This window comes from Ictidomys tridecemlineatus, chromosome 7, assembly GCF_052094955.1.
Source record: "Ictidomys tridecemlineatus isolate mIctTri1 chromosome 7, mIctTri1.hap1, whole genome shotgun sequence".
Classification (NCBI taxonomy): domain Eukaryota; kingdom Metazoa; phylum Chordata; class Mammalia; order Rodentia; family Sciuridae; genus Ictidomys; species Ictidomys tridecemlineatus.
Window position 1 is genome coordinate 170,544,777 of NC_135483.1, and position 23,919 is coordinate 170,568,695.

The 23,919-nt window shown below is 36.8% G+C and overlaps 1 protein-coding gene across 1 annotated transcript in view; it reads right to left on the bottom strand.

Moving 5' to 3' along the window:
- The window catches only part of Dytn (dystrotelin), a 66,146-nt gene extending 42,475 nt beyond the window's left edge, over nucleotides 1–23,671 (bottom strand). The window contains 6 exon segments of the mRNA XM_005335125.2: nucleotides 2,957–3,057; nucleotides 3,617–3,702; nucleotides 5,047–5,248; nucleotides 8,595–8,666; nucleotides 19,765–19,827; nucleotides 23,473–23,671. Of these exon segments, the coding sequence (XP_005335182.2) occupies nucleotides 2,957–3,057; nucleotides 3,617–3,702; nucleotides 5,047–5,248; nucleotides 8,595–8,666; nucleotides 19,765–19,827; nucleotides 23,473–23,671 (723 nt within the window).
- Nucleotides 23,672–23,919: the final 248 nt, after the last annotated feature.

The following is a 23,919-nucleotide window of genomic DNA, read 5'->3' on the forward strand; positions in this document are numbered from 1 at the left end:
ATTTAGCCTTTTAAAAGAAGAAAATCCTGTAGTTTGCAACAACCTGGATAAACCTGGTGTGATTTATGTAAATGAAATAAGTCAGGCACAGAAAGACAAATACTGCATGATCTCACTCATATGTGGAGCCCATAGAAATTGATCACATATAAGTAGAGGGAAGAATGGCATTTACCAGAGGCTGGCATGGTTAGTGAAGAGAAAGAATGGGAAGATATTGGTCAAAAGATATATAACTACTGTAAGATAGGAAGAATAAATTCAAGAGATCTACTATTGGGAGTGGGTGACTATCATTAGTGACATATATTGTATTCTTGAAAAGTTCTAGGATAGTGGATATTCAGTGTTATTACCACCCAAATGATAAAACTATGTGAGATAATGCATTTGTTAATTAGCTACATTTAACTATTCCACAATAGATACATAATTCAAAGCAAATAAATACATGTAATTTTTTTTAAAGAGAGAGAGAGAATTTTTAATATTTATTTTTTAGTTTTCGGTGGACACAACATCTTTATTTTATTTTTATATGGTGCTGAGGATTGAACCCAGTGCCCCACGCATGCCAGGTGAATGCACTACCACTTGAGCCACATCCCCATACATATAATTCTTATCTGGCATTTAAAAAACTAAGAAATATGAACTTCTCAAATTTTGGAATTTTCAGAATAAATTAGATATTAATTATTGTTACCAACATGAACATAAAATATTGTTATTAAGAAAAAGTCAAGTTGGGTGTGGTGATTCCAGCTACTTGGGAGACTGAGATAGGAGGATCATAAGTTCAAGGCCAGCCTGGACAACTTAGTGAGATTGTCCCAAAATAAAATAAAAAGGGTAGGGGATATAGCTCAGTGGTAGAGTGCTTGCCTAGCATGTGCAAGACTTTGGGTTCAATCTTTAATAGTTCCCCAAACATCCAAAATAATTTTAAAAAATCAAAGCAAAGATAATTTTACTTGGGGTAGGTTTTTCCAAACCATATCTCCTGTCCTAGTGATTTTGATAATCTTTCTGCCTACCCCACACACCTCTCCATCATGATCACGAGGATTATATGGAGTCTGGATATGACTGCTATTTGAATGATCTTGAGAATATCTGGTTCAGACCATTGAGAGGTACCATGGCTTCACAAGACAGAACACAAACTATAGGATTTTACAGAATGTGAAATTAGAACGAAGACATCCTTCAAATAAGTTAAAGCACAGTAGGACAACAACCACTTACACACAAGACAATCTGGAACTTGCTTAATCCATATGTAAACCAAGTTCTTGCTTGGTTATTTCATTTCACATCATTTTACCACTGAAAACAACCTATTAAAGCAATTTAAATCCCTTTGCCCGGTAGGGATAAAAACAATATCAAATTTGCACTTTCTTAAAACACTGGAAAGGATGGAAAATTGTAATTTGGATATTCAGTATTGCATTTTACCTATACATTCATTAAGCATTTGTTGAAGGCTTTTTTTGTTCTAGGGACTGGGGATGTGGGCATGAATTACATAAAATTTGTTTTCTTGAGAAACCAGGCCTTTGAGTCTGGTGGGAAAGATTCCTATAACATTTGCCAAGTGCTGTAATAAAGTTCTGCATAGGGAGTTAAACTCTGAGTGAGGAGGTGACTACTATTTGATGATCTTGAAAGATGAACGGCTTGTTAAGTGGTAACACAGGCAATGGAGCTCCAGGGGATGAAAGTGCAGAAGTTGAGCTTGGAGAAGGTGCGCGTGTCAGGGACAATAAGGATTTTGATGTGCGGAAGTTAAAGGAGTGGAAGGAGCGTAAAGAAAAATCAAACACTTTGGAATAAGAGGGACCACTGGCTATCTCTTCCGTGGTGCTTATCTGAACCTACAGAGATGATGTATCACTCTTTGACTTGGAATTTTATAACTCGGTAGAGACTGAAGTTAACTTACAGAAAACTAATGCCAATTCTTGTCTGTGGACCTGTAAATAAATTCTGTCCAAGTTGAGAGACAATCCCCCCTGCCCCAAATCAGTGTTGTATCCATCTGCAAATTCATTTTAATATTCCTAATCTTGCAGTTTGTTCTTGACTTACCCTGCCCCACTTTCAACTAGTTGTGACATTTTAAAGGTGCCTTCTTTTAATTAATAAATAAAATAGATTTTTTTGCATGTTTCCTTTATATTTGTATGGAAATCATAATTTCACCTATTTTCAAAAAGAGGAGGATTGAGTCAAATCACAAAAGCTTTGCTTGTGAGGCTAAGGAGTTATGCTTTATCCAATGGACATGAGTGGGCAGTGAGGCCTTCTAGGTATGAGGGTGTGCTATGGTTCTTCTGTGTTCTCCAAAGGCCCATGTGTTAAAGGCTTAGTTCCCAGCTGGTGCTATTGGAGGTGTTGGAAGACTTGAGAGGTGGGACCTAGTGGGAGGTTTTATGTCCTTGAGGGTAGCTATGGGACCCTGGTCTCTTCCTCTCTCTATATATGTTTTCTGGCCACCATGAGGTGAACAGATCCCTATAACACGTATATCTGCCATGATGTGCTGCCTTACCATAGCCAAAAAGCCAGGGGCCAACTGACCCTGGACTGAAACTTTGAAAACTGTGAGTCAAAATAAACCTTTCCTGTTTTTTAAAGTTGGTTATCTCAAGTATCTTATTACTGTAATGGAAAGCTGACTAACCCAGGTGACACTTATATTTTGGAAAGGCCACTGACTCAGTTCAGAGGAAGAGATAGAGAAGGGGGAGGCTTAAGCTTGAGAAACCAGTTAGGATGCCATTGCCATAGATCAGATTCAAGTTAACGGGATCATACTCAAATAATAGGGGGCAAGTTTGCATGAAAAGCTATATAAAGATAGAACTGACACAGTAAAACACAGATTCTTTGATAATACATGTGGCCAACATAACTGAAACAAAGTTAGAATTAAATATTAGGGGCTTACCTGCTGTAAATCTCTTAATAGACTTCTCAAAATCTTTCGAGTCATGCGTGCCCCAGAATCATGATCTCCCTTGTTATTTTCTGCATACAGCTGAAATAGAGCTGGACAGGTAAAGGGGCAGGGAATAAATCTTTAAGTTGAATACTTGTATTCTTGAAGAGCATGTGCTTTGATCTAAGATTTTTTGTGAGTGTGGAGAGAAAGGAAGGCAGAGTTATATTCTTGATTATTTGCTTGCTCTTTTGAGGGCTTCCCAGTCTAGATTATTGGAGAACTAATGAAAACCCATTCACATTTCTACCCCTTGACAGTTCAGCATTTCTATGATGAAGATCATGAGGTTGGTAAGTGGCAAAGTGAAGATGATCTCAGTCTTTAGAGAACAATAATTGGTGGTGTCTGAATAATCCCTACCAAGCATCAAAGGCTAACAAGCAATGCATAATTAGAAAGTATTGAACGTTAAAAAAAAATCCCAATTTCTCCCACTCTTAAACATTTTTCTTAGATCAAAACAAGTCAGTCATGCTGAGAACATGCTGAAGAAAAAGAGTCATTGTTACAGGGATATAAGAGTGGGTGGAAAAGATAATGCATTGGGGATTTGGGAAGATGGTGGTGTCATGGTATTTCAGAGCACACAACACTCCTATAGGTTACCTCAGTATTTTGTAAGAGGGGTGTCCCCTGAGAGAGCAATTAGGGAAGCAGCCACAGGCAGAAGCTTGAGAAAACCCGTTCCTTTGCTGCATGGAACATATCACAGAGACAATGGAAAGGGCAGGGTTAATATAGGTGAAGTGGTTTATTGAAAATCTATAACTATTAGTGGACATTTCTTACATGGTGGTATAAGTTGGAGTTTTTGATGGCCTCTTTTTCTATATCTAGAATTTTGCAAAACAGAGCATTGATTTAAAATGTTTCAGCATTCGTTTACTCAACAAATATTTATTGGATGCCTCTCTGTGCTGAGCACTCTTCCGGGGACTGGGGATTATGGGGTACTTCTTGTCCTTGAGGAGCAGGCAGTCTTAATTCCTCAGGATGAAGCTGCATGGAAATCAAACAAAGGCCCAAAGGAGCAAACATACAAAAAACCCCAAACAGAACAAAATCCACCAGTTCACCAGCCCTAGCTCAGGGGCTAATCATCTTTAACCCACTGGCTGAGTAAGTTTACAAAACCTGTAAAATAATTTGTCAAAGGCAGGTAGGCTATTATAAACAAGCATCATAGTTGCAGTGATACTACAAAGTTTGACATATAAGAAGGCTGAAATCATTTAAAAAATAACTTGAGAATATATATTACTTATGCGGTTAAAAATAATAAATTAGAAAAGAAAACAACTAAGGAATTTGTCCAGTGGTTCAACCTGGGCTTGCCTCTGGGAGGTCAGTTTATGGGTAATATTCTTCTCTGGTCTTTTTCTCTACTTTCTAAGTGTTTTGTATTCACTATGATTTTTTTAAAGTTCATTTTAAAGGACGCGGTCTGCTGAATCAAGATTACATAAGTAAATCAAAATGAGGAGGAACAGAGAATGTAAAAGCTATAGCCCAGCAAAACATATAACACACACACACACACACACACACACACACACACACACACACAGATTAGCAAAGCCATTGACTGCAGAGTACATGTAATCAACTCTTCGACATGCTCTAAATTGGCCTATAGGTTAGTCATCCATGTGCTCGCTATTCAACCCCATTCAATCCAACAACTCAACTACTAATGAATTACAAAGAAATGAGCAGGGAAACAAACATATTTTGAGGGAGTCAAGAGCAAAATAAAGATGTATAATGCTCCTTGCAAAAAGTGCATGTTTCTCCAAAGAGTAGTGTGGAGTTTTTTCCTTCCTTGCTATCCATGGGACATTTATACTAGTGACCTGGATAAGGGTTTCCTTCTTTGTTCTCTTCCTAAATGAGTAATAAATTTGTGGAAACAGACAAATTAATAATGCTTTTTTTTATACCAAATCTCAAGCAAACATTAAAAATACCCAATGGCCAATGACTAGTGGCAACTATACATTGCCCTTGATGGCTTGATGTGACAGTCACATCCTCACCTGTCATACATGGTCCTGAGAAGGCTCAAAGTGAGTTCAGAAGCTCTGGGGTTCACTTGTCCTGATTTTCCTTCCCTAGTTCTCTGAAACAGATCTTGGAGTGCCTGAAGAAGCTGATGCACAGAAAGGGAGCTCTCCTTGGCCTCCCAGAATCTTCCATGTAGAAGGACCTGCTCAGTCAGGGAGCTGTCGATCAAGTCCACTGTAGGAAGCAAATGAAGAACTGAACCTTCTTTTCTGATGATAACAAATGGCTTCATATAAAGCAAATGTCTTCTACTGTTTAAACAAGACTATTTTCTTTCTGGCAGCTATTTTCCTTAAAAGAATTAAATATGACCACTATTCGAACACATGCTTTGTGTGTAATTCAGGCATTTCTATTCTGACAGTCAATTTGATTTTGGGAAAGTACATCTGTTGGTAAAGCATAGTTAAAACATTATTGCCAGTATATTTTCTAGGATGCCATTTTATAGAATGAAGTTAAAAGGAGAAGTAAAAAATCTGAAAAGTAAGCCTTCCAAGGAAGTTAAGAGGCTGTAGAGACAAATTGGGTAAGGTATTTGTGTGTGCGTGTGTGTGTATGTGTGTGTGTGTGTGTGTGTGTGTGTGTGTGTGACTGGGGATTAAACCCACCGGGTCTCTACCACTGAGCTACATGCCCAGCCCTTTTTTAAATTTTATTTTGAGACAGGTTCTTGGTAGGTGGGCCTTGAATTTGTAATCTCCTGTCTCAGTTTCCTAGGTTGCCGGGATTTCAGGTGAGTACCAATGCGCCCATCAGGGAAAGTATTTTCATAATTTGCTTTCAGTGGACTGAAAAAGTTTACCTTTCATGTCTAAATACAGCTTTTCCTGTCTGCAGCCTAGCTTCAGAAGGACTATCTTGGGTTAAGATGCAATTGCCCTAGTAAAAAAACAAACAAGTTGCTTGCCTCGAATGCATAAGGCCCTGGGTTCAATCCCCAGCACCACACACACACACACACACACAAAAAAAAAAAAAAAAAAAAAAAAAAAAGCAAACAAAACCCCAGTGATCTTTATAAAAGCAGTTGCTGAATTATCAGACTCTTTAGGTCCCACCCTTGCCTCAGCCAAATCACTTTTAAAATCTTGGTTCCATCAATATTATTATCTAAAGAAGGCACTTAATAAAACTAGAACTGCTTACAAAAAATAATGATTTCTTATATATATACTATATACACACACACATATACATATATATGTGTTTTACCATCTTCTAAAAATTTTACAAGGCAGTGAAAAGAAAGAAGAATGAAATAGAGGTAACTCTCTATTTTCTTGCAGACACAGGATGACAGACAAAATTAATAAACACCTCCTGTGCCTTCCAAGGAATAGGCATGTCACAAGAGCCTCTAGAATGGTTGGCACTGAAAACACTCCAGTCTGGGAAAGGATAAAACTCCATGTGTTCTCTCTACTTCTTAAATCACCTGCACAGAAAAGAAATCAAGCAAGTATAATAAAATATTTTATTTGTTCTCTGATATTGCTTTTTAAAGGGAGAGTCTAAGAAACAGAGGAGCATGTTTCCAAAATGTGACTTAAATAAAAACCTGGCCGCAGGTGGTGGAAACTATAAACTCTTCCATTGTTATTCAATCACAAATCCTATCACCTGGACCTGGCATTCTGAACACAAGGTGTTTTGTCTTTTGTTGAGAGGTCTGTATTACAGCAAACCAGATAATGGTGCTGCCCATTAATCTCATTGTGAGATTTACACAGCGATAGTCTCCAGATCCTGCTACTTGGAGTTCATGTTTTATCTCAGGTTTAGGCCTTCTTGTTTTCAAATGTCTGTTTGAATATCTTTTCTAGGTCGAATTTTTCAACCACTGATTTTATGTATTGCTAATATTTCTCATGGGTATTAGGTACATTCACTGCTTCTGATGCCAGGGATAATAAAAAGGTTTAAAAAAGTACATCCTCCATTGACATTCTCTATTTCCAGGTACAAATGATGGAAACTTAATGTGAACTTTCATTTATAACTTACTTTTCCTCCCTCCCTCCCTTCCTTCCTCCCTCCCTCCCTCCCTCCCTCCCTTCCTTCCTTCCTTCCTTCCTTCCTTCCTTCCTTCCTTCCTTCCTTCCTTCCTTCCTTCCCTCCCTCCCTAGAGGGGTACCGGGGATTGAATTCAGGAGCACTCAGCCACTGAGCCACATCCCCAGCCCTATTTTGTATTTTATTTAGAGACAGGGTCTAATTGCCGAATTGCTTAGTGCCTCGCTTTTGCTGAAGCTGGCTTTGAACTCACTATCTTATTGCCTTAGCCTCCCAAACTGTTGGGATTACAGGCATGCGCATCTGTACTGGGCTCACTACTTTCTTTAATGGGAGAAAATCTCCAGGAAAATGACATAATTGGGGATAAATTTTTTAATAAGCACATTCTGCCTTTTGTTTATTCCTCTAATAAATAATAGTTACAGAAGAATCTTTATATAACAGCTATTTAAGAAAAATTTTTGTAAAGCTCAAAATTCCTTCTTTGGATAAATCTGGTACAGACGCACAGTATGGAGGAGAGCCATATTTTGTTGAGGATACGGCCATTGAGTATTCCCACCCTGCCTATACTTCTTCCCACCTTGCTAACCCTGTTGTACCCTACCTCACACCATGTATACTTCATGAAGCACAATTTGAAAACCATTGGTCTATATAGCTTATCAGATAGAAGGAAAATGTAAAAAATGACAACCTTCAATAGAAGTGTCATCTATATAACACAACTTCTTTTAAGTCTGATATAAATGTCAAAATAATTTTGCACAAACTCATTATTCTAATGCAATGAAGAACATGTGAAAAATTAATAATTTTAGATATGCTGAATGCCTGTTGTTTTTCATGGCTAGGACCCAAGTTACCTCATTTTGGAAAATTTTTACAGGATAAATATTTTTAATATATTTTACCTAGATAATGGTATAAGAAAAGAAAATCATAATATTCAATTCTAAATAAATTTAACTCAAAGAGAATTCTCAGAGGATTCTGTAGTCAATTTAAAAATTTATGGCCCATTGCTCACACATTTGAACTTTCAGTTTCACATGTTCAGCTATAGATAAGACATACGACTTGAAAATTCATATATTATATGATGGAAGTAATTTTTAATTTTATGTTTAAATATGTAAGTATAGATTCTAAATTAATTTTTATGATCTGATTTTGTGCTGATATTGGTATCCTGAAAGGTACACCAAAAATGTTTTCAGAAGCCAAGCAGGAAAAATTAAAAGAAAAATAAAACTAAACTAAACTCGTAATCCACAATCATTTTCTATTGTCAGCAAAGCTATGTGTTGGTTGAATGCACACAAAATTCTCGCCCTCACTTCATCATCTTCTGTGTAACAATGGGCTAAATGCACAGGTCCAGCCCTTCCAGAGACCAGCAGTTACTTACACGGGGTAAGTTCTACTTTATCTATGAATTTTACATCACACATCATCAGGGTCAGATTATTCTAAGTGTTATAAGAGAGCGTGTACTTACATTGGCACAAAGTTTGCACTGATCGCAATTTGAAGGCTGTTCTATACATGGAATTCTCAATATTAAGAGTATCTGTAAAGAAAGCATGAAATATCATGGAAAAAGGAGTTTCACAATATAAAAACCATGTCCCAGAAAGAAATGTTAAAGATCATGTAACCATACATTATTTTGCAGGTGAAAAAATTAAAATGAAGAGCTCTCCCTTCTACCTGAAAACAAAAAAATAAGGGACTTATAGTATCCTATGGTTGCAAGTGACCCTAAAGAGTACTCGGCAAATCCACCAAAAAAGGAGTCCATCAAAAAGTGGGGAGTCAGCTCACTTTTTATATAAGAAGGCAAAGGCCTTGTGAAGCAAGACAAACCCCCCCCCAAAACCAAAACTATATATAGTATTTATAGCCATCTGATACTTGCCAAAGGGGCCAAAATTATATATATTGGAGAAAAACACAACCTTTTAAACAAATGAATGGTGTTGGGAAAACTAGACATCTGTATGTAGAAGAATGAAATTAGATCCCCCTCTTTCTCTTTTTTTTTTTTTTAGGGAAATAAATAAATAAATAAATAAATATTTTTAAAAATTATTTATTTATTTTTGTAGCTGTAGACAATACCTTTATTTATTTATTTATTTTTATGTGGTGCTGAGGGTCGAACCCAGGGCATTGCACATGCAAGGCAAACACTCTATTGCTGAGCCATAACCCCAGCCCCATATCCCTGTCTGTCATCCTGCACAAAAGTCAAATCAAAATGGATCAAAGGTTTAGAAATTATACCAGAAATTTTGCAACTCCTAAAAGAAAATATAGAGGCAACACTCCATTATATTGGTACAGACATGAACCTCTTCAACAAGATCCCTAAAGCCCAAGAAATAAAATGAATAATCAATAAGTGGGATGTCAACAAATTAAAAAGCTTCTGCACAGACAAGGAAACAGTTAAGACTGTGAAAGACAGAGCCTACAGAATGGGGGAAAAAAAAGTCTTTGCCAGTTGTTCCTCTGACAGGGGATTAATATCCAGAATATATAAAGAACTAAAAAAAAATCAATGCCAAAAAAAAAAAAACTCCAAAAAACAAAAGCCAAGACACAAATAACCCAATCAATAAATGGGCAAAAGAACTAAGCAGACATTTCTCAAAAGAATAAACATAAATGACAACAAATACATGAAAAAATGTTCAACATCTCTAGCAATCAGGGAAATGCAAATCAAAAATGCATTAAGATTTCATCTTGCTCCAGTCAGAATGGCAATTATGAAGAATACAAATAGTAAATGCTGTCAAGGATGTGGGGAAATAGGTACACTGATACATTGTTGATGGAACTGAAAAATAGCATAACCACTGTGGAAAGCAATGTGGAGATTTCTCAAAACACTAGGAATGGAACCACCATATGACCAACTACACCACTCCTTGGTATTTATCCAACAGAACTAAAATCAACAGCCTATAATGAAACAGCCACTTCCATGTTTATAGCAGCACAACTCACAATAGTCAAATTATGGAGCCAGTCTAGATACCTTTCAATACATGAATGGATCAAGAAACTGTGGTATACATACACAATGGAGTTTTACTCAGTCATAAAGAAGAATAAAACAATGGCAATTGCTGGTAAATGGATAGAAACGGAAAACTAAATGCAAATGAAATAAGCCAGATTCAGAAAATCAAGGGTTGCATGTTTTCTCTCATATGTGGAAGCTAGAGCCAAATAGGAGAAAGGCAGTGATGGGGGTGATCAGACATCATAAATCAGTGGAGTAGAAGATAGATAATGAGAGGGAGGGAGGAAGGATGGGGAAGGGAGGAAATATGAAATGAAACTAACAGAATTATGTTCTATGCAAATGTGAAAGTACCAAAGACAATTTTACTTTTATGTATATGTAGATAGTACCAACCAAGAATAAATAAATAAAGGAGTGAAAGGAAGACCACTAGATCTGGGGAATGAGAATGGGGGTGAGGGTGGGAAGAGGGGAAGAAAAGCCAAGTGGGGCAATGGGGGATTGAAATCAAATTTCTTGAATGTGTGATTTTTGTCAAAATGGACCCAACCACTATGTATAACTATAATGCTGTAATGATAATAAAAAACTATGCAGAATATAAACTCAACTTTGCTACTATATTCCAGTTTTATTTGTACACATATTTTTATGCATAAGTAAAAATGATCAAAAACTGTCTCAACAGACCCTTAGCCAAGCTAAGGAAGAGAAGAAGAGAGAGAACTCAAATTACTAACATACGGGATGAAAAAGGCAATATCACAACAGACACTACAGAAATACAGAAGATAGTTAGAAAGTATTTTGAAACCCTATATTCCAATAAAATAGAAGATAGTGAAGATATCGATAAATTTCTTAAGTCATATGATCTGCCCAGATTGAGTCAGGAAGACACAATTTAAACAGATCAATAACAAAGGAAGAAATAGAAGAAGCCATCAAAAGACTACCAACCAAGAAAAGCCCTGGACTGGATGGGTGTACATCGGAGTTTTACAAAACCTTCAAAGAAGAATTAATACCAATACTTTTCAAGCTATTTCAAGAAATAGAAAAAGAAGGAGCTCTCCCAAATTCATTCTATGAGGCCAACATCACCCTGATCCTGAAACCAGACAAAGACACTTCAAAGAAAGAAAACTACAGACCAATATCTCTAATGAACTTAGATGCAAAAATTCTCAATAAAATCCTGGTGAATTGAATACAAAAGCATATCAAAAAAATTGTGCACCATGATCAAGTAGGATTCATCCCTGGGAGGCAAGGCTGGTTCAATATACAGAAATCAATAAATGTTATTCACCACATCAATAGACTTAAAGATAAGAACCATATGATCATCTCGATAGATGCAGAAAAAGCATTCGACAAAGTACAGCATGCCTTTATGTTCAAAACACTAGAAAAACTAGGGATAACAGGAACTTACCTCAACGTTGTAAAAGCTATATATGCTAAGCCTCAGGCTAGCATCATTCTAAATGGAGAAAAACTGAAGGCATTCCCTCTAAAATCTGGAACCAGACAGGGATGCCCTCTCTCACCACTTCTATTCAATTTAGTTCTTGAAATACTAGCCAGAGCAATTAGACAGACAAAAGAAATTAAAGGCATAAAAATAGGAAAAGAAGAACTTAAATTATCACTATTTGCGGATGATATGATAATCTAACAGACCCAAAAGGGTCTACAAAGAAATTGCTAGAGTTAATAAATGAATTCAGCAAAGTGGCAGGATATAAAATCAACACGCATAAATCAAAGGCATTTCTGTATATCAGCAACAAAACTTCTGAAATGGAAATGAGGAAAACCACTTCATTCACAATATCCTCAAAAAAAAAAAAAAAACTTGGGAATCAACCTAACAAAAGAGGTGAAAGATTTATACAATGAAAACTACAGAACCCTAAAGAGAGAGATAGAAGAAGATCTTAGAAGATGGAAAAATGTACCCTGTTCATGGATAGGCAGAACTAACATCATCAAAATGGCAATATTACCCAAAGTTCTCTACAGGTTTAATGCGATGCCAATCAAAATCCCAATGGCATTTCTTGTAGAAATAGATAAAGCAATCATGAAATTCATATGGAAAAACAAAAGACCCAGGATAGCAAAAGCAATTCTAAGCAGGAAGTGTAAATCTGGAGGTATAGTGATATCAGATTTCAAACTGTACTACAGAGCAATAGTAACAAAAACAGCATGGTACTGGAACCAAAACAGGCAGGTGGACCAATGGTACAGAATAGAGGACACAGAGACCAATCCACAAAATTACAACTTTCTTATATTTGATAAAGGGACTAAAAGCATGCAATGGAGGAAGGATAGCATCTCAACAAATGGTGCTGGGAAAACTGGAAATCCATATGCAACAAAATGAAACTGAATCCCTTTCTCTCACCATGCACAAAAGTTAACTCAAAATGGATCAAAGAGCTTGATATCAAATCAGAGACTCTGCGCCTGATAGAAGAAAAAGTTGGCTCCGATCTACATATTGAGGGGTTGGGCTCCAAATTCCTTAATAGGACGCCCACAGCCCAAGAATTAATATCTAGAATCAACAAATGGGACTTACTTAAACTAAAAATATTTTTTCTCAGTAAGAGAAACAATAAGAGAAGTAAATAGGGAGCCAACATCCTGGGAACAAATCTTTACTCCTCACACTTCAGATAGAGCCCTAATTTCCAGAATATACAATGAACTCAAAAAATTAAACAATAAGATAACAAATAACCCAATCAACAAATGGGCCAAGGACCTGAACAGACACTTCTCAGAGGAGGACATACAATCAATCAACAAGTACATGAAAAAATGCTCACCATCTCTAGCAATCAGAGAAATGCAAATCAAAACCACCCTAAGATACCATCTCACTCCAGTAAGATTGGCAGCCATTATGAAGTCAAACAACAATAAGTGTTGGCGAGGATGTGGGGAAAAGGGTACTCTTGTACATTGCTGGTGGGACTGCAAATTGGTGTGGCCAATATGGAAAGCAGTATGGAGATTCCTGGGAAAGCTGGGAATGAAACCACCATTTGACCCAGCTATCGCTCTTCTCAGACTATTCCCTGAGGACCTTAAAAGAGGGTACTATAGGGATACTGCCACATCAATGATTATAGCAGCACAATTCACAATAGCTAGACTGTGGAACCAACCTAGATGCCCTTCAATAGATGAATGGATAAAAAAAAATGTGGCATTTATACACAATGGAGTATTACTCAGAACTAAAAAAAGACAAAATCATGGAATTTGCAGGGAAATGGATGGCATTAGAGCAGATTATGCTAAGTGAATCTAGCCAATCCTTAAAAAACAAATGCAGAATGTCTTCTTTGATTTAAGTAGAGCAACTAAGAACTGAGCAGAGAGGAAGAGCATGAGGAAAAGATTAACATTAAACAGAGACGAGTGGTGGGAGGGAAAAGGAGAGAGAAGGGAAATAGCATGGAAACAGAAGGAAACCCTCAACATTATACAAAAATCACATATAAGAGGTTGTGAGGGGAAAGGGGGGGAAAAACAAGGGAGAGAACTGAACAACAACAGATGAGGTAGAGAGGGAAGATGGGAGGGGAGGGGAGGGGAGGTAGTAGGGGATAGGAAAGGCAGCAGAATACAACAGTCACTAATATGGCATTATGTAAAAATGTGGATGTGTAACTGATGTGATTCTGCAATTTGTATTTGGGGTAAAAATGGGAGTTCATAACTCACTTGAATCAAATGTATGAAAGATGATATGTCATGAGCTTTGTAATGTTTTGAACAACCAATTAAAAAAAATAAAAATAAACTGTCTCAAGTATTTAGCAAATATTTCTTGAGTTCTTCTATGACATGAGTCTAGGTCTTGAAATATTATTGTTAACTAAACAGATAAAAATTCTCTCCTGTGAAGAGTTTAACCTTAGTTAACAGTAGGCACCTCTGAATTCTGGAATTATTAGTGTTTTTAGTTATTTTATATTTTAGCTATTATCTAGATGGTCTATAAAAAGCATGTTATTTAAAAAATTTTTTTTAGTTGTAGATGAACACAATACCTTTATTTTATTTATTTATTTTTATGTGGTGCTGAGGATCAAACCCAGTGCCTCACACGTGCTAGGCAAGTGCTCTACCACTGAGCTACAACCCCAGCCCAAAGCATGTTATTTTTATAATAAAATAGAATCCTTAGATCTTATTTCAAGTTCACACCATCATTGGTGCTGTGATGGATAGCAGTTAAGAGCACTTTTTAGGCACTGATAGTGAATTTTCCCATTTCACTATATGAAGGAGAAGACAGAGGTCTAGAGCCAGTCCTGCCTAATTCTATAGTTTCCCTTTCTCTTTGGGGAAATTAATTAACTTTTTGATCTTCAGTTTCTTTATCAGATAGATAGGGAATATAATACATTCCTCAAAGGGTATTTGCATGATTTAAATAAGAGAATGAAGGTAACATACTTACTAAATTGTTTCCCTTACTTTCCCATAGCTTAGATCGTCAATCTTCCAAAATTTAATTCTTATTTAGTTGAAGAGACATGTAAAGTCTCACAACAGAGCTTTTTGTTGTCTCAGAGTTTTTTGGTTGTTGTCTAACACTGAAATAATCAGTCTTCACATCTAGCAAAATTAAAAACTATAAAGTAGAATTTGTCATTTGATCATGTTATTTTTTATGTTATTCAGCAAAGCTTTCAAAGGTCTTACACATTGATTGTTTGATTTATTTTAGGAACTTAAAACTGCCTGTTCTATTCAATTATTGTTGGTATACAGCAGTGATCCTCAAAGTGTATTTCTGGGCCAGCACCATCACTATTACCTGGGAACTTGGTAAATTCTCTCCAACTCTGTCCTGTAGAGGTGAGACTAAGCATTGCTTAAACAGGCCCTTGAGGACATGATGCAAATAAAATCTGATGTGAACTAAAGTCTGAAAACAACTGGAATGAAGGAAATTTCTTGATTTTAGTGCAATTGTCTTGGATCCAGTCAACTTGCAAGTGATTCTTAGGGATTATTTATATAGACAGTCATATCATCTGCAAAACACAACATCATCTGTGACTGTTTTTCTTATGTTATGTGTGTTTGTGTGTGCATAGTTTGGAATTCCCAAATAGGAACAGCAGATAAATTTCAATCCATCACCCTGTGCCAAATCCAACCACTGGTACCAAATTAGCGAAGGGCTATTTGGATAAAGTCTATCAAGGAGCCTTTTTTTGCAGCGGTGTGAAGAGGATAGCGATGATATCCTATATTTTATTTGTTTATATTTTATTTGTTTGCTTCAGAGTAGCAGTGTATCTGTGCTGATAACTAAAATTCTTTGGGGTTTCCTTCTCTAATTACAACAGGATTGTAACAAATACTATTTCATTTACATCATGTCCTCCAGGGCCTGTTTAAGCAACATGCTTAGTCTCACCTCTACAGGATAGAGTTGGTGAGAATTTGCATTTCTACCAAGTTCCCAGGTGATAGTGATGGTGCTGGCCCTGAAACACTCTTTGAGGATCACTGCTGTATACCAACAATAATTGAATAGAACAGGCAGTTTTAAGTTCCTAAATAGTATTTGTTGTATAATCAATACAAAAATTATTAATAAATTATTTTATATTATTAGTCGTTGAATGCCCATGTCATTTTTACACTTGCGGCACATCTCAATTCAGACTAGCCATAGTTGGATTGCTCAGTAGCCACAGATGGCCGGTAATTACATACTGACAGCTCCGTTTTAGAGAATATGGGGAGGGGAAGCTGTTCAAGGTTCTGAAGAGGGCTTCAACTTTTGATTTTGCAGCTGGAGTCAGGGCTGCTAGTTGGGCTGAGCTAGAGATTTAGGAGTTGTTGGTGTTGGATTTGGGCAATACCATGTCCATTAATCAGATCGTCTGGGTAGAACACATTTAGTGAAGAGAAAATTAGGCTAAGTAGCAACACCTTGATGAGCATAATCATCCAAGTAGCAGAGGAGGAAAGAGAAACCTAAGAGGACTGAGAAGGGAAAGACAAACGAGGAGCGCAATTGATGAAATGCCAAGGAAGGTAACTTTCAGAAAGTAGAGACAAGCCAAAGCTTCACTACCTGCTACCTGCAAGCTACAAGATCATCAACTGTGGGCTGAGAAGTGTCCTCCGTTTTTTTAGTGGTTTACCTGATCTTTGGAAGTCTTTGCAAGAGCAGTTTTGGTGGAGTGAGGGGGATAAACAACAAATCGCAGAGGATTAAGCAATGAATGTAAGATGGAGAGAAAGCCTAAAATAGGCAACTTTTCCAAGATCTTTAATCTGAGAGCGTCGTAATGAAACAACATGGAAAATGAAAATTTGTTTTCGAAGGCAAGAGATAGAATGCATGTATACGTCAGGGAGGTAGAGCCAGGAGAGAAATAAGCCTTGAAGGAAATAAAGTCCTTTCAAATGTAACCATCAGTTGATTGCCATAAAACTCAGGCAACTGGGAGTACGTGGCCTGTGTGCTGGGAAAGTTTTGTGACTAGAAACACAGCCAGTCCTTTAGCCTTTGCTAAGTGGGCCCCAAGCAAAACTAAAATGAGGGACTACTAGGTGGACTTCATTAATTCAAATATCTGTGACAAGATCATTCATGGTTGTGGCCATATTATTTTTTTTCCTATTCTTTCAGCAATGAGAGCATTTAAAGATTGAACAGACAATGTTCCCATGGCCATGCCTCTGTGTGTTTCAAAGTCTAAGCTCTTTTTACTCCTTGGGGTGATCTAACAGTTGTTTTGAATTTAAGGATCCATTCATGAAGTCCACACCACTCAGGCCTTACTTACTATGAAGGGACAGACAGCCCCATTGAAGAACTGATCTGTAGTTTTCCTGGAGTGGAGAGAGAAACTGAACCCTGGACAGAAGTTGGGATTTGGGGATATGGAGATGTTAGATATGGGCAATACCATGTTCACTAATCAGATTGTCTAGGTAGAATATATTTAGTAAAGAAAAAATTAGACTAAGTCACACTCTGAGGAACATAATCTTCTAAGTAACAGAGAGGAAGAAAGAAACCTAAGAGGTTTCTCTTACTGTAGGCATGCTACTAGAAGGAATGATGGTATGGCACAACCAGGGAGACCAGAGACCAGGGGTGGCAGAGTCTTCTGTGTGCATTCTTGGCACTGAGCCCCATGTCTCTAAGTGGACCCTAAAATCAAAGGCAAAAAGCAAGCAAGTGGCAGCCATGACAGATCAGCAATCAATTGGGACCTCTGAACAGGTGTTAAAGATAAAAACCTTTCTGTTTCCAAAGGATGGTTTCTTCCCAGACTTAGTCTAAAGTTCACACCAAAGTACGATGACTTGAATATGATTTGGAAAACGAACATTCAGGGTTGTGAGCAAAGTCCTCACTTTTATACATAAGAATATTGAGCTCCAAGCACCATGCCAAACCACTGAGGGAGGGTCACAGTGCTGAATCAGGCCAGGCCCAACTTTAAGGAGATAGAGTATACCACAACCTACTCCCTAAATGAAAAGTTAGCCCCCTGTATCCCAAATGTCTGTATCCATGCATTCAATCAGTTGAGGATTAAAAATATTTAAAAAATTAAATCTGTACTGAACACAGACTTTCCCCCTTACTATTAAACAATACAGCCTGACAACCATTTACACAGCAGTAATATTTTATTATCTATTCTAAGAGATCTAGAGATGATTTTCAGTATACAGAGAATGTGTAGAGATTACATAAAAATATTAAGAACACTTTACATAGAGGCCTTGAACATTTGCAGATTTGCATACCTGTATGGGGATCTTTAGACCAATCTCTTTGTGGATAGCAAGGGAGAACTAGCTGTATCATGATTCAGCAATTGATATCATGAGTCAAAGACACTTACATAAGGTGAATGTAGGCTATGCACCTATATTCCCACTTAAAGAAGAGATCCTGTTCAAGGCCCCTCTACTTCTGTTCTTTTATTTCCAAGTGCAAACATATCCAAGAACCCACAGTTCACTGGACATCTTTTGCTATTCAATATTTCCTTGTTTTAAAAAATTCTTAGTTTTCAGAGAAAACTCCAATGTTAGGGAATGGGAGAGGTCAGAAACCTCTTTGGAAATATGCATAATAGTGTGGAAATAATTGACAACATGTGATGCCCAGCATTATTTGTTCCTCTGGAAATTGTCCAATTTTTGTGCCCCAGTTTCTCCCAGGTGCACTAAGAGAATCAGTAAACCAGGGTCTCTGCAGGTTCCCAGATGCAGCTCTGGGTGGAGGAGCAACTCTGTAGCTGCCTGCCATCTGGCCCATCACTCCTGTCAAGTGATGCTTTGCAGTGTCATCTGATGAAGTTATGCAGCGTAACCTGGCAAGCTGTGCGATGTGGAAAATGAATGTGTATCCCAGGTGAGCTGCCGGCAGCCCTGCTTCTACTAGGCTTCATTGTTAAATCTTCTTTTCTGTCAGTGTGAGAAAACTCAAGAAAGGAAGACATTGCTGGATGCATCAGGCCCTAAGCTATGAACAAAGTAGTTTTAGGTGCTTGAAGACATAATAACATAAACTGCATGTGTGTTTCTTAGAAGCAATTTGGGAAACGTCTTTGCTTCCAACAATCCTCACTTGGGCTCAGCTAGATCATTATGTTCATTTCTTACAGATGAATGTAGTGAGATCTGTTTCAACTGTCCATCATCTAGTTCAAGGGTCCAGAAATAGATTCTTTAGGTCAGTGGCCTTTCCAGCGTGGTCCCAGGCAAGCAGCATTGGCTTTGCACAGGACCTTATTAGAAATGAACCTTCCCAGTCTCTACCCTAGTCCTACTGAATAAAACTCGACAGGAGGTCTCCAGCATTTTAACAAATCCTCCAATGATTTGAGAAACACTGCTTTAGGGAGAGAAAAATTGAGCTTTGAACAGATTACCTGCTGTTTTGTGTTGGGTTTACTGGTAGGAGGGCTCCAATTTGGGAAACCCCAAAATAATTTGATTCATAATGTTGTTTTCAATAAATATCTTGAGATTATACAGAATTTTATATCAAACAACTAAAGTTAACAATCTGTATTAGCTAGGAGAAAGTGGTTGCAAATAGTTCCAGAAATAAAAATGTCACAGACTAGTCATGGGCTTAACTTTCACTACAGAGATGTAGGGAGAAAGAGGAATTAGTTTCTCGATATTCATTTATCAAATATTCATATAGTGACAACTGTGGGAACTTTGCACTCATGTTGTACTGTGAACTTACTCTTCCCATAAAACTGTATCAAGTGATGTCATTTAAATAGCAAACTATGAAGATAAATTTTAAAAAGACACTTTTGTGTGTTTGAATAGAAATTTAAAACATAATTATGGGATGTGAAAACTTTTGTCAAATTAGTTTTGGTGCTTCAGAGACAACAGACTAAATACTTTTCAATGCATTATGAATTTCTATTTAGAAGAGAGAGAAACTCACTTTACTTAACTAATAACTTCTTTATTAGCCAAAAATTTGCTGTGTGTCTACTCTTCTACTCTCAGAGGTCTGAGGGTACATCTGCCCCTCAATTTTTAATTTACAAACTATGTTCAGAAGCTTGACAATAATACTCACCTTTTTTATCAGGGTCCATTTCACGAATTTCCTGAATACCAGATGGCAGGATGGTCCTTGTAACTAGAAATGAACCGATATGTATGCAGAAGGTTTTGAAATGGGGGAATGAGCAGGGGAGAACAAGAAGCCAATTAAAGGAATCATTTTATCCATGGAACAGGGAGCACCCGGTGTGCAGGGGGACTGGGAAATCTCTTAAGGAGATGAAAAGGAGAATATAAGGTAGAGGCTTCTTATACTGGCCACACTTTTCAGAAAACTGAAAACAGCTCCTGAGACTAATACTATCAATACCAGAACTTTTGAGACATTATCATTTAAAAAAATAGACAATATTCTAATTTAAGAAAATCTGAATTTGCTTAAATTTTAAGAACAAAAATCGGAACTCAATTATTTGCATGTCAAATTAGACTTATGCTAAATTAGTCTATATATAAAATCTCTAACCAATACCATTTATACCATATATATCCAAACATTCACATTTATGTGTTTCTACATAGAATTCAGTCAGTATTTTAACAAAAACAGTCAATTAGTTACCTTGTTAATAGTTTCATGTTGTAACATTGTTCAAAGCATATCCTTTGAACAATGAGTTATTCTACAAGAAAGCCTTTCCAAGAAAATGACATTGCATTTGTTGACATCACATTTGAAAACTGGTTTTTAAAAGTTGGTACCCACCCTCCCAAAAAGCTACACAATAATTAAATTTAAACAGTATTCTCTCTCCAATGAACCAATGAATGAATGAACAAATTATTTGGGTATATAAATATTATTTTACATGGAGAGAAACTAAAGCAAAAACTGATTACATTACTTTTCTAAAAATATGATAGCAATAGTAGAAATCAGAGATTGCCAAAATCTAGGTAGTTTCCAAATATATTTAGGTATGATCTGTTTTGAAAAGTTGCAGCAAAAGAAATAAGGTCAGCACTGTCCTTGGAATACAAATGCTCTCTGGTTGCTTCCTGAGATCTCCAGGTGGCACAGAAGGGTCAACCCCCAGTCCAGTCAGTGTAGCTGGAGATGGCTCTGCCATGTCCTTACCTTTCTTAGTTTTCCTGGGGAAGCATTTGAGTCAAACTTTCTGCATAAATGACTCAGCAGTTCTGAAAGAGGGAAAAGCTGGGTAATTGCAGACTCAGATGTGGTCTTTCCATGTAGAGTTTTTTTTTTTTCTTTGTTCTGACAGTCCCAACAGTTGCATGCAAAACTATCATGTGTGAGGTTGCAATATTTATAAAGTCTTGCTCAAGTGCATTCATTAGTAATAGAGATCTTGAATAATTTAAGGCCACCTGTACATCTCTGTTTCAAAGGGCCATTTCTGTTTTAGTGTGCTTTGTAGGAGAGGAAAATAAAACATGTTCTGGGTGTTGTTGAGAGCAGGGGTTACCATCTCTGTATTTCAGGTAACAGCAACGTTACAAACAAATCCAGAAAAGAGTTACATACGAATGGAATCTAACTCATTCTACTAATTTCTTCAAAAATACAGAGGTATGATTTCACATTTACAAAAGGTTCTAAATAGACAAGTCTTCAAAAGATAATTACAATTTGTGATTGAATGCATATTCTCTCTTAAGTTTTGAGTATAACCCAAAATGTCTTATTTCTAAAATAGTTCACATTAAAAAAAATAACATTTTCTAACTCTACTAGAATTTTTGAAAAGGGCATCACATGAACCTAACATATCAGAACTTTACCATTAACATTTTCAGGCTTCTGAAGAGGTAGGGAATCAATTTTGCTTTATCTTTCAAAAACATTTGAACCTCCAGCTGAGATATTATACTCCATGAGCAATACATGGTCCCAACTAATATGCTTAAAACAGCTCTAAGTGGATACAAATCCACTCTAGAATGTCCCATAACGAAAATCACCTTGAATGAGGCTGGGGTTGTGGCTCAGTGGTTGAACACTTGCCTAGTATGGGTGGGGCACTGAGTTCGAACTTCAGCACGACATAAAAATAAATAAAACAAAGATATAGTATTACGCAGCACTAAAAAATGACAAAATCATGAAATTTGCAGGGAAATGGATGGCACTAGAGCAGATTATGCTTAGTGAAGCTAGCCAATCCTTAAAAAACAAGTACCAAATGTCTTCTTTGATATAATGAGAGCAACTAAGAACAGAGCAGGGAGGAAGAGCAGGAAGAAAAGATTAATGTTAAACAGAGACATGAGGTGGGAGGGAAAGGGAGAAAAAAGGGAAATTGCATGGAAATGGAGGGAGACCCTCATTGTTATACAAAATTACATATAAGAGGTTGTGAGGGGAAGGGGATAATAAACATGGAGGGAAATGAATTACAGTAGATGGGGTAGAGAGAGAAGATGGGAGGGGAGGGGAGGGGGGATAGTAGAGGATAGGAAAGGTAGCAGAATACAACAGTCACTAATATGGCCGTATGTAAAAATGTGGATGTGTAACCGATATGATTCTGCAATCTGTATTTGGGATAAAAATGGGAGTTCATAACCCACTTGATTCTAATGTATGAAATATGATATGTCAAGAGCTTTGTAATGTTGTGAACAACCAATAAAAAAACAAAACAAAAAAACCAACAAAGATATAAAAAAATGTTAAAAAACAAAAAGGAAATCACCTTAAACAATGTGTATGAAGTTGAAGGACACTCAATTTACTATTTTCTTCTTGAAAAGTATTAGCATCACACTGTTGGCCTCTTAAAAACAGAAACTTGGGACATTTTACAAATGAAAATTGATGAGTAATGGGGCAAGAATAGGATCAAGTGGAGGGGAAAACAATTGATCATTTATGCCAATCATACTGACCTCCTGTGAACAGATAAGACAAAAATCTAGGAGGAGAGCAAATATATTTTGTACAAAAATCTACATCTGATTGAATGATGCAGACTCAAAGTTGAAATAACATTTAGAAGTTTTAGATTCCGTTGTAACTGTATCAAGACATACCATAACATCTGAGGTATGGGCCATAGAAGGAGGTTTGAAAGTTTTTTTGTTTTTTTTTTTTGAATGCTGCCATGTTCAGATTTGAGCAAAGCTCTAGCACTGACTAATTCTGTGAGTCAAGAATCTTATACCAGGGGGGTTGGGGATGTGGATCAGCTGTAGAATCTTGCTTAAAAAAAATTTAAAAAGTTGTCCAAAGTTCCAATTAAATCTTACAAGGGTTTGATCTAAGATTATCCCCATGAAAAATATTGAATTTATGAAGAATGGCTTTTGAAACTTTGAAAATGGTTAATTTCTCAAATAAAAATATCAATATCCAAAAAAGAGTTCCAATTAAATAACATAATTAAACAGACAAGTGTTCTAAATATTTAAATATAGAATGAACTAGGATACAATGAAATGTAACTTGGGCAAATGGACAATTGCTAGCCCTGAGCTTTTAGCCTGGCTGAACTTGGGACAGGTTTAGAGAAAAGATCTAAAGACTTGTTTCACTTACTTTTGTTAACTGGAAACTTATTGTTACTGTTGCACCCTCTGGTTCAAGTTCTGATGAATGTAGTCACATTAAAACATCCCCTCCTCTCTCCACTCTTGACCTTCCCTCTTCTCCTCAGGATTACAAATAAAACAGTTATTATAATTTTGCCTCCAAAATGGCTGATAAGGTGGCATTTTTTTTCTAACATGGTCCTACTGTCACTGGTAATTGAGTCTTTACCTTCTGAAACAGCTCCACCTTGAGGAAGCCGGGAGGAATAGGGTTCAATCTTTCTTTGCAATCTCCATTTGGCCTGGTTTAGACATACAAATTCCACACCAGCCAGAAACTGGGCCACTGTCCTTGTTGTGCATGGGTACTGTTGTTTGAGGCTGCCAGTGTTTTGTTCATGCTCTGATGGATCCTTACAGGTGAACATGTTAAGATCATAACTTCTGAGAGAGAAAGTGTAGCCTTGATACAGTATACCTAAAAATATGTAGGTAGCCCCTTATGCAAATGCCAGGATAATTTTATGTATATATTTACATATGTGATGAACAATTTCAGAGGAAAATTTAAATGGCTAAAATTAACTTAAGAAAAAATAGAAAACCAATACCAAGGAAGATATCTCAAATGAATTAAAAATATAATGTTCTGAGCCCAGATAATTCCCTGTGTCAA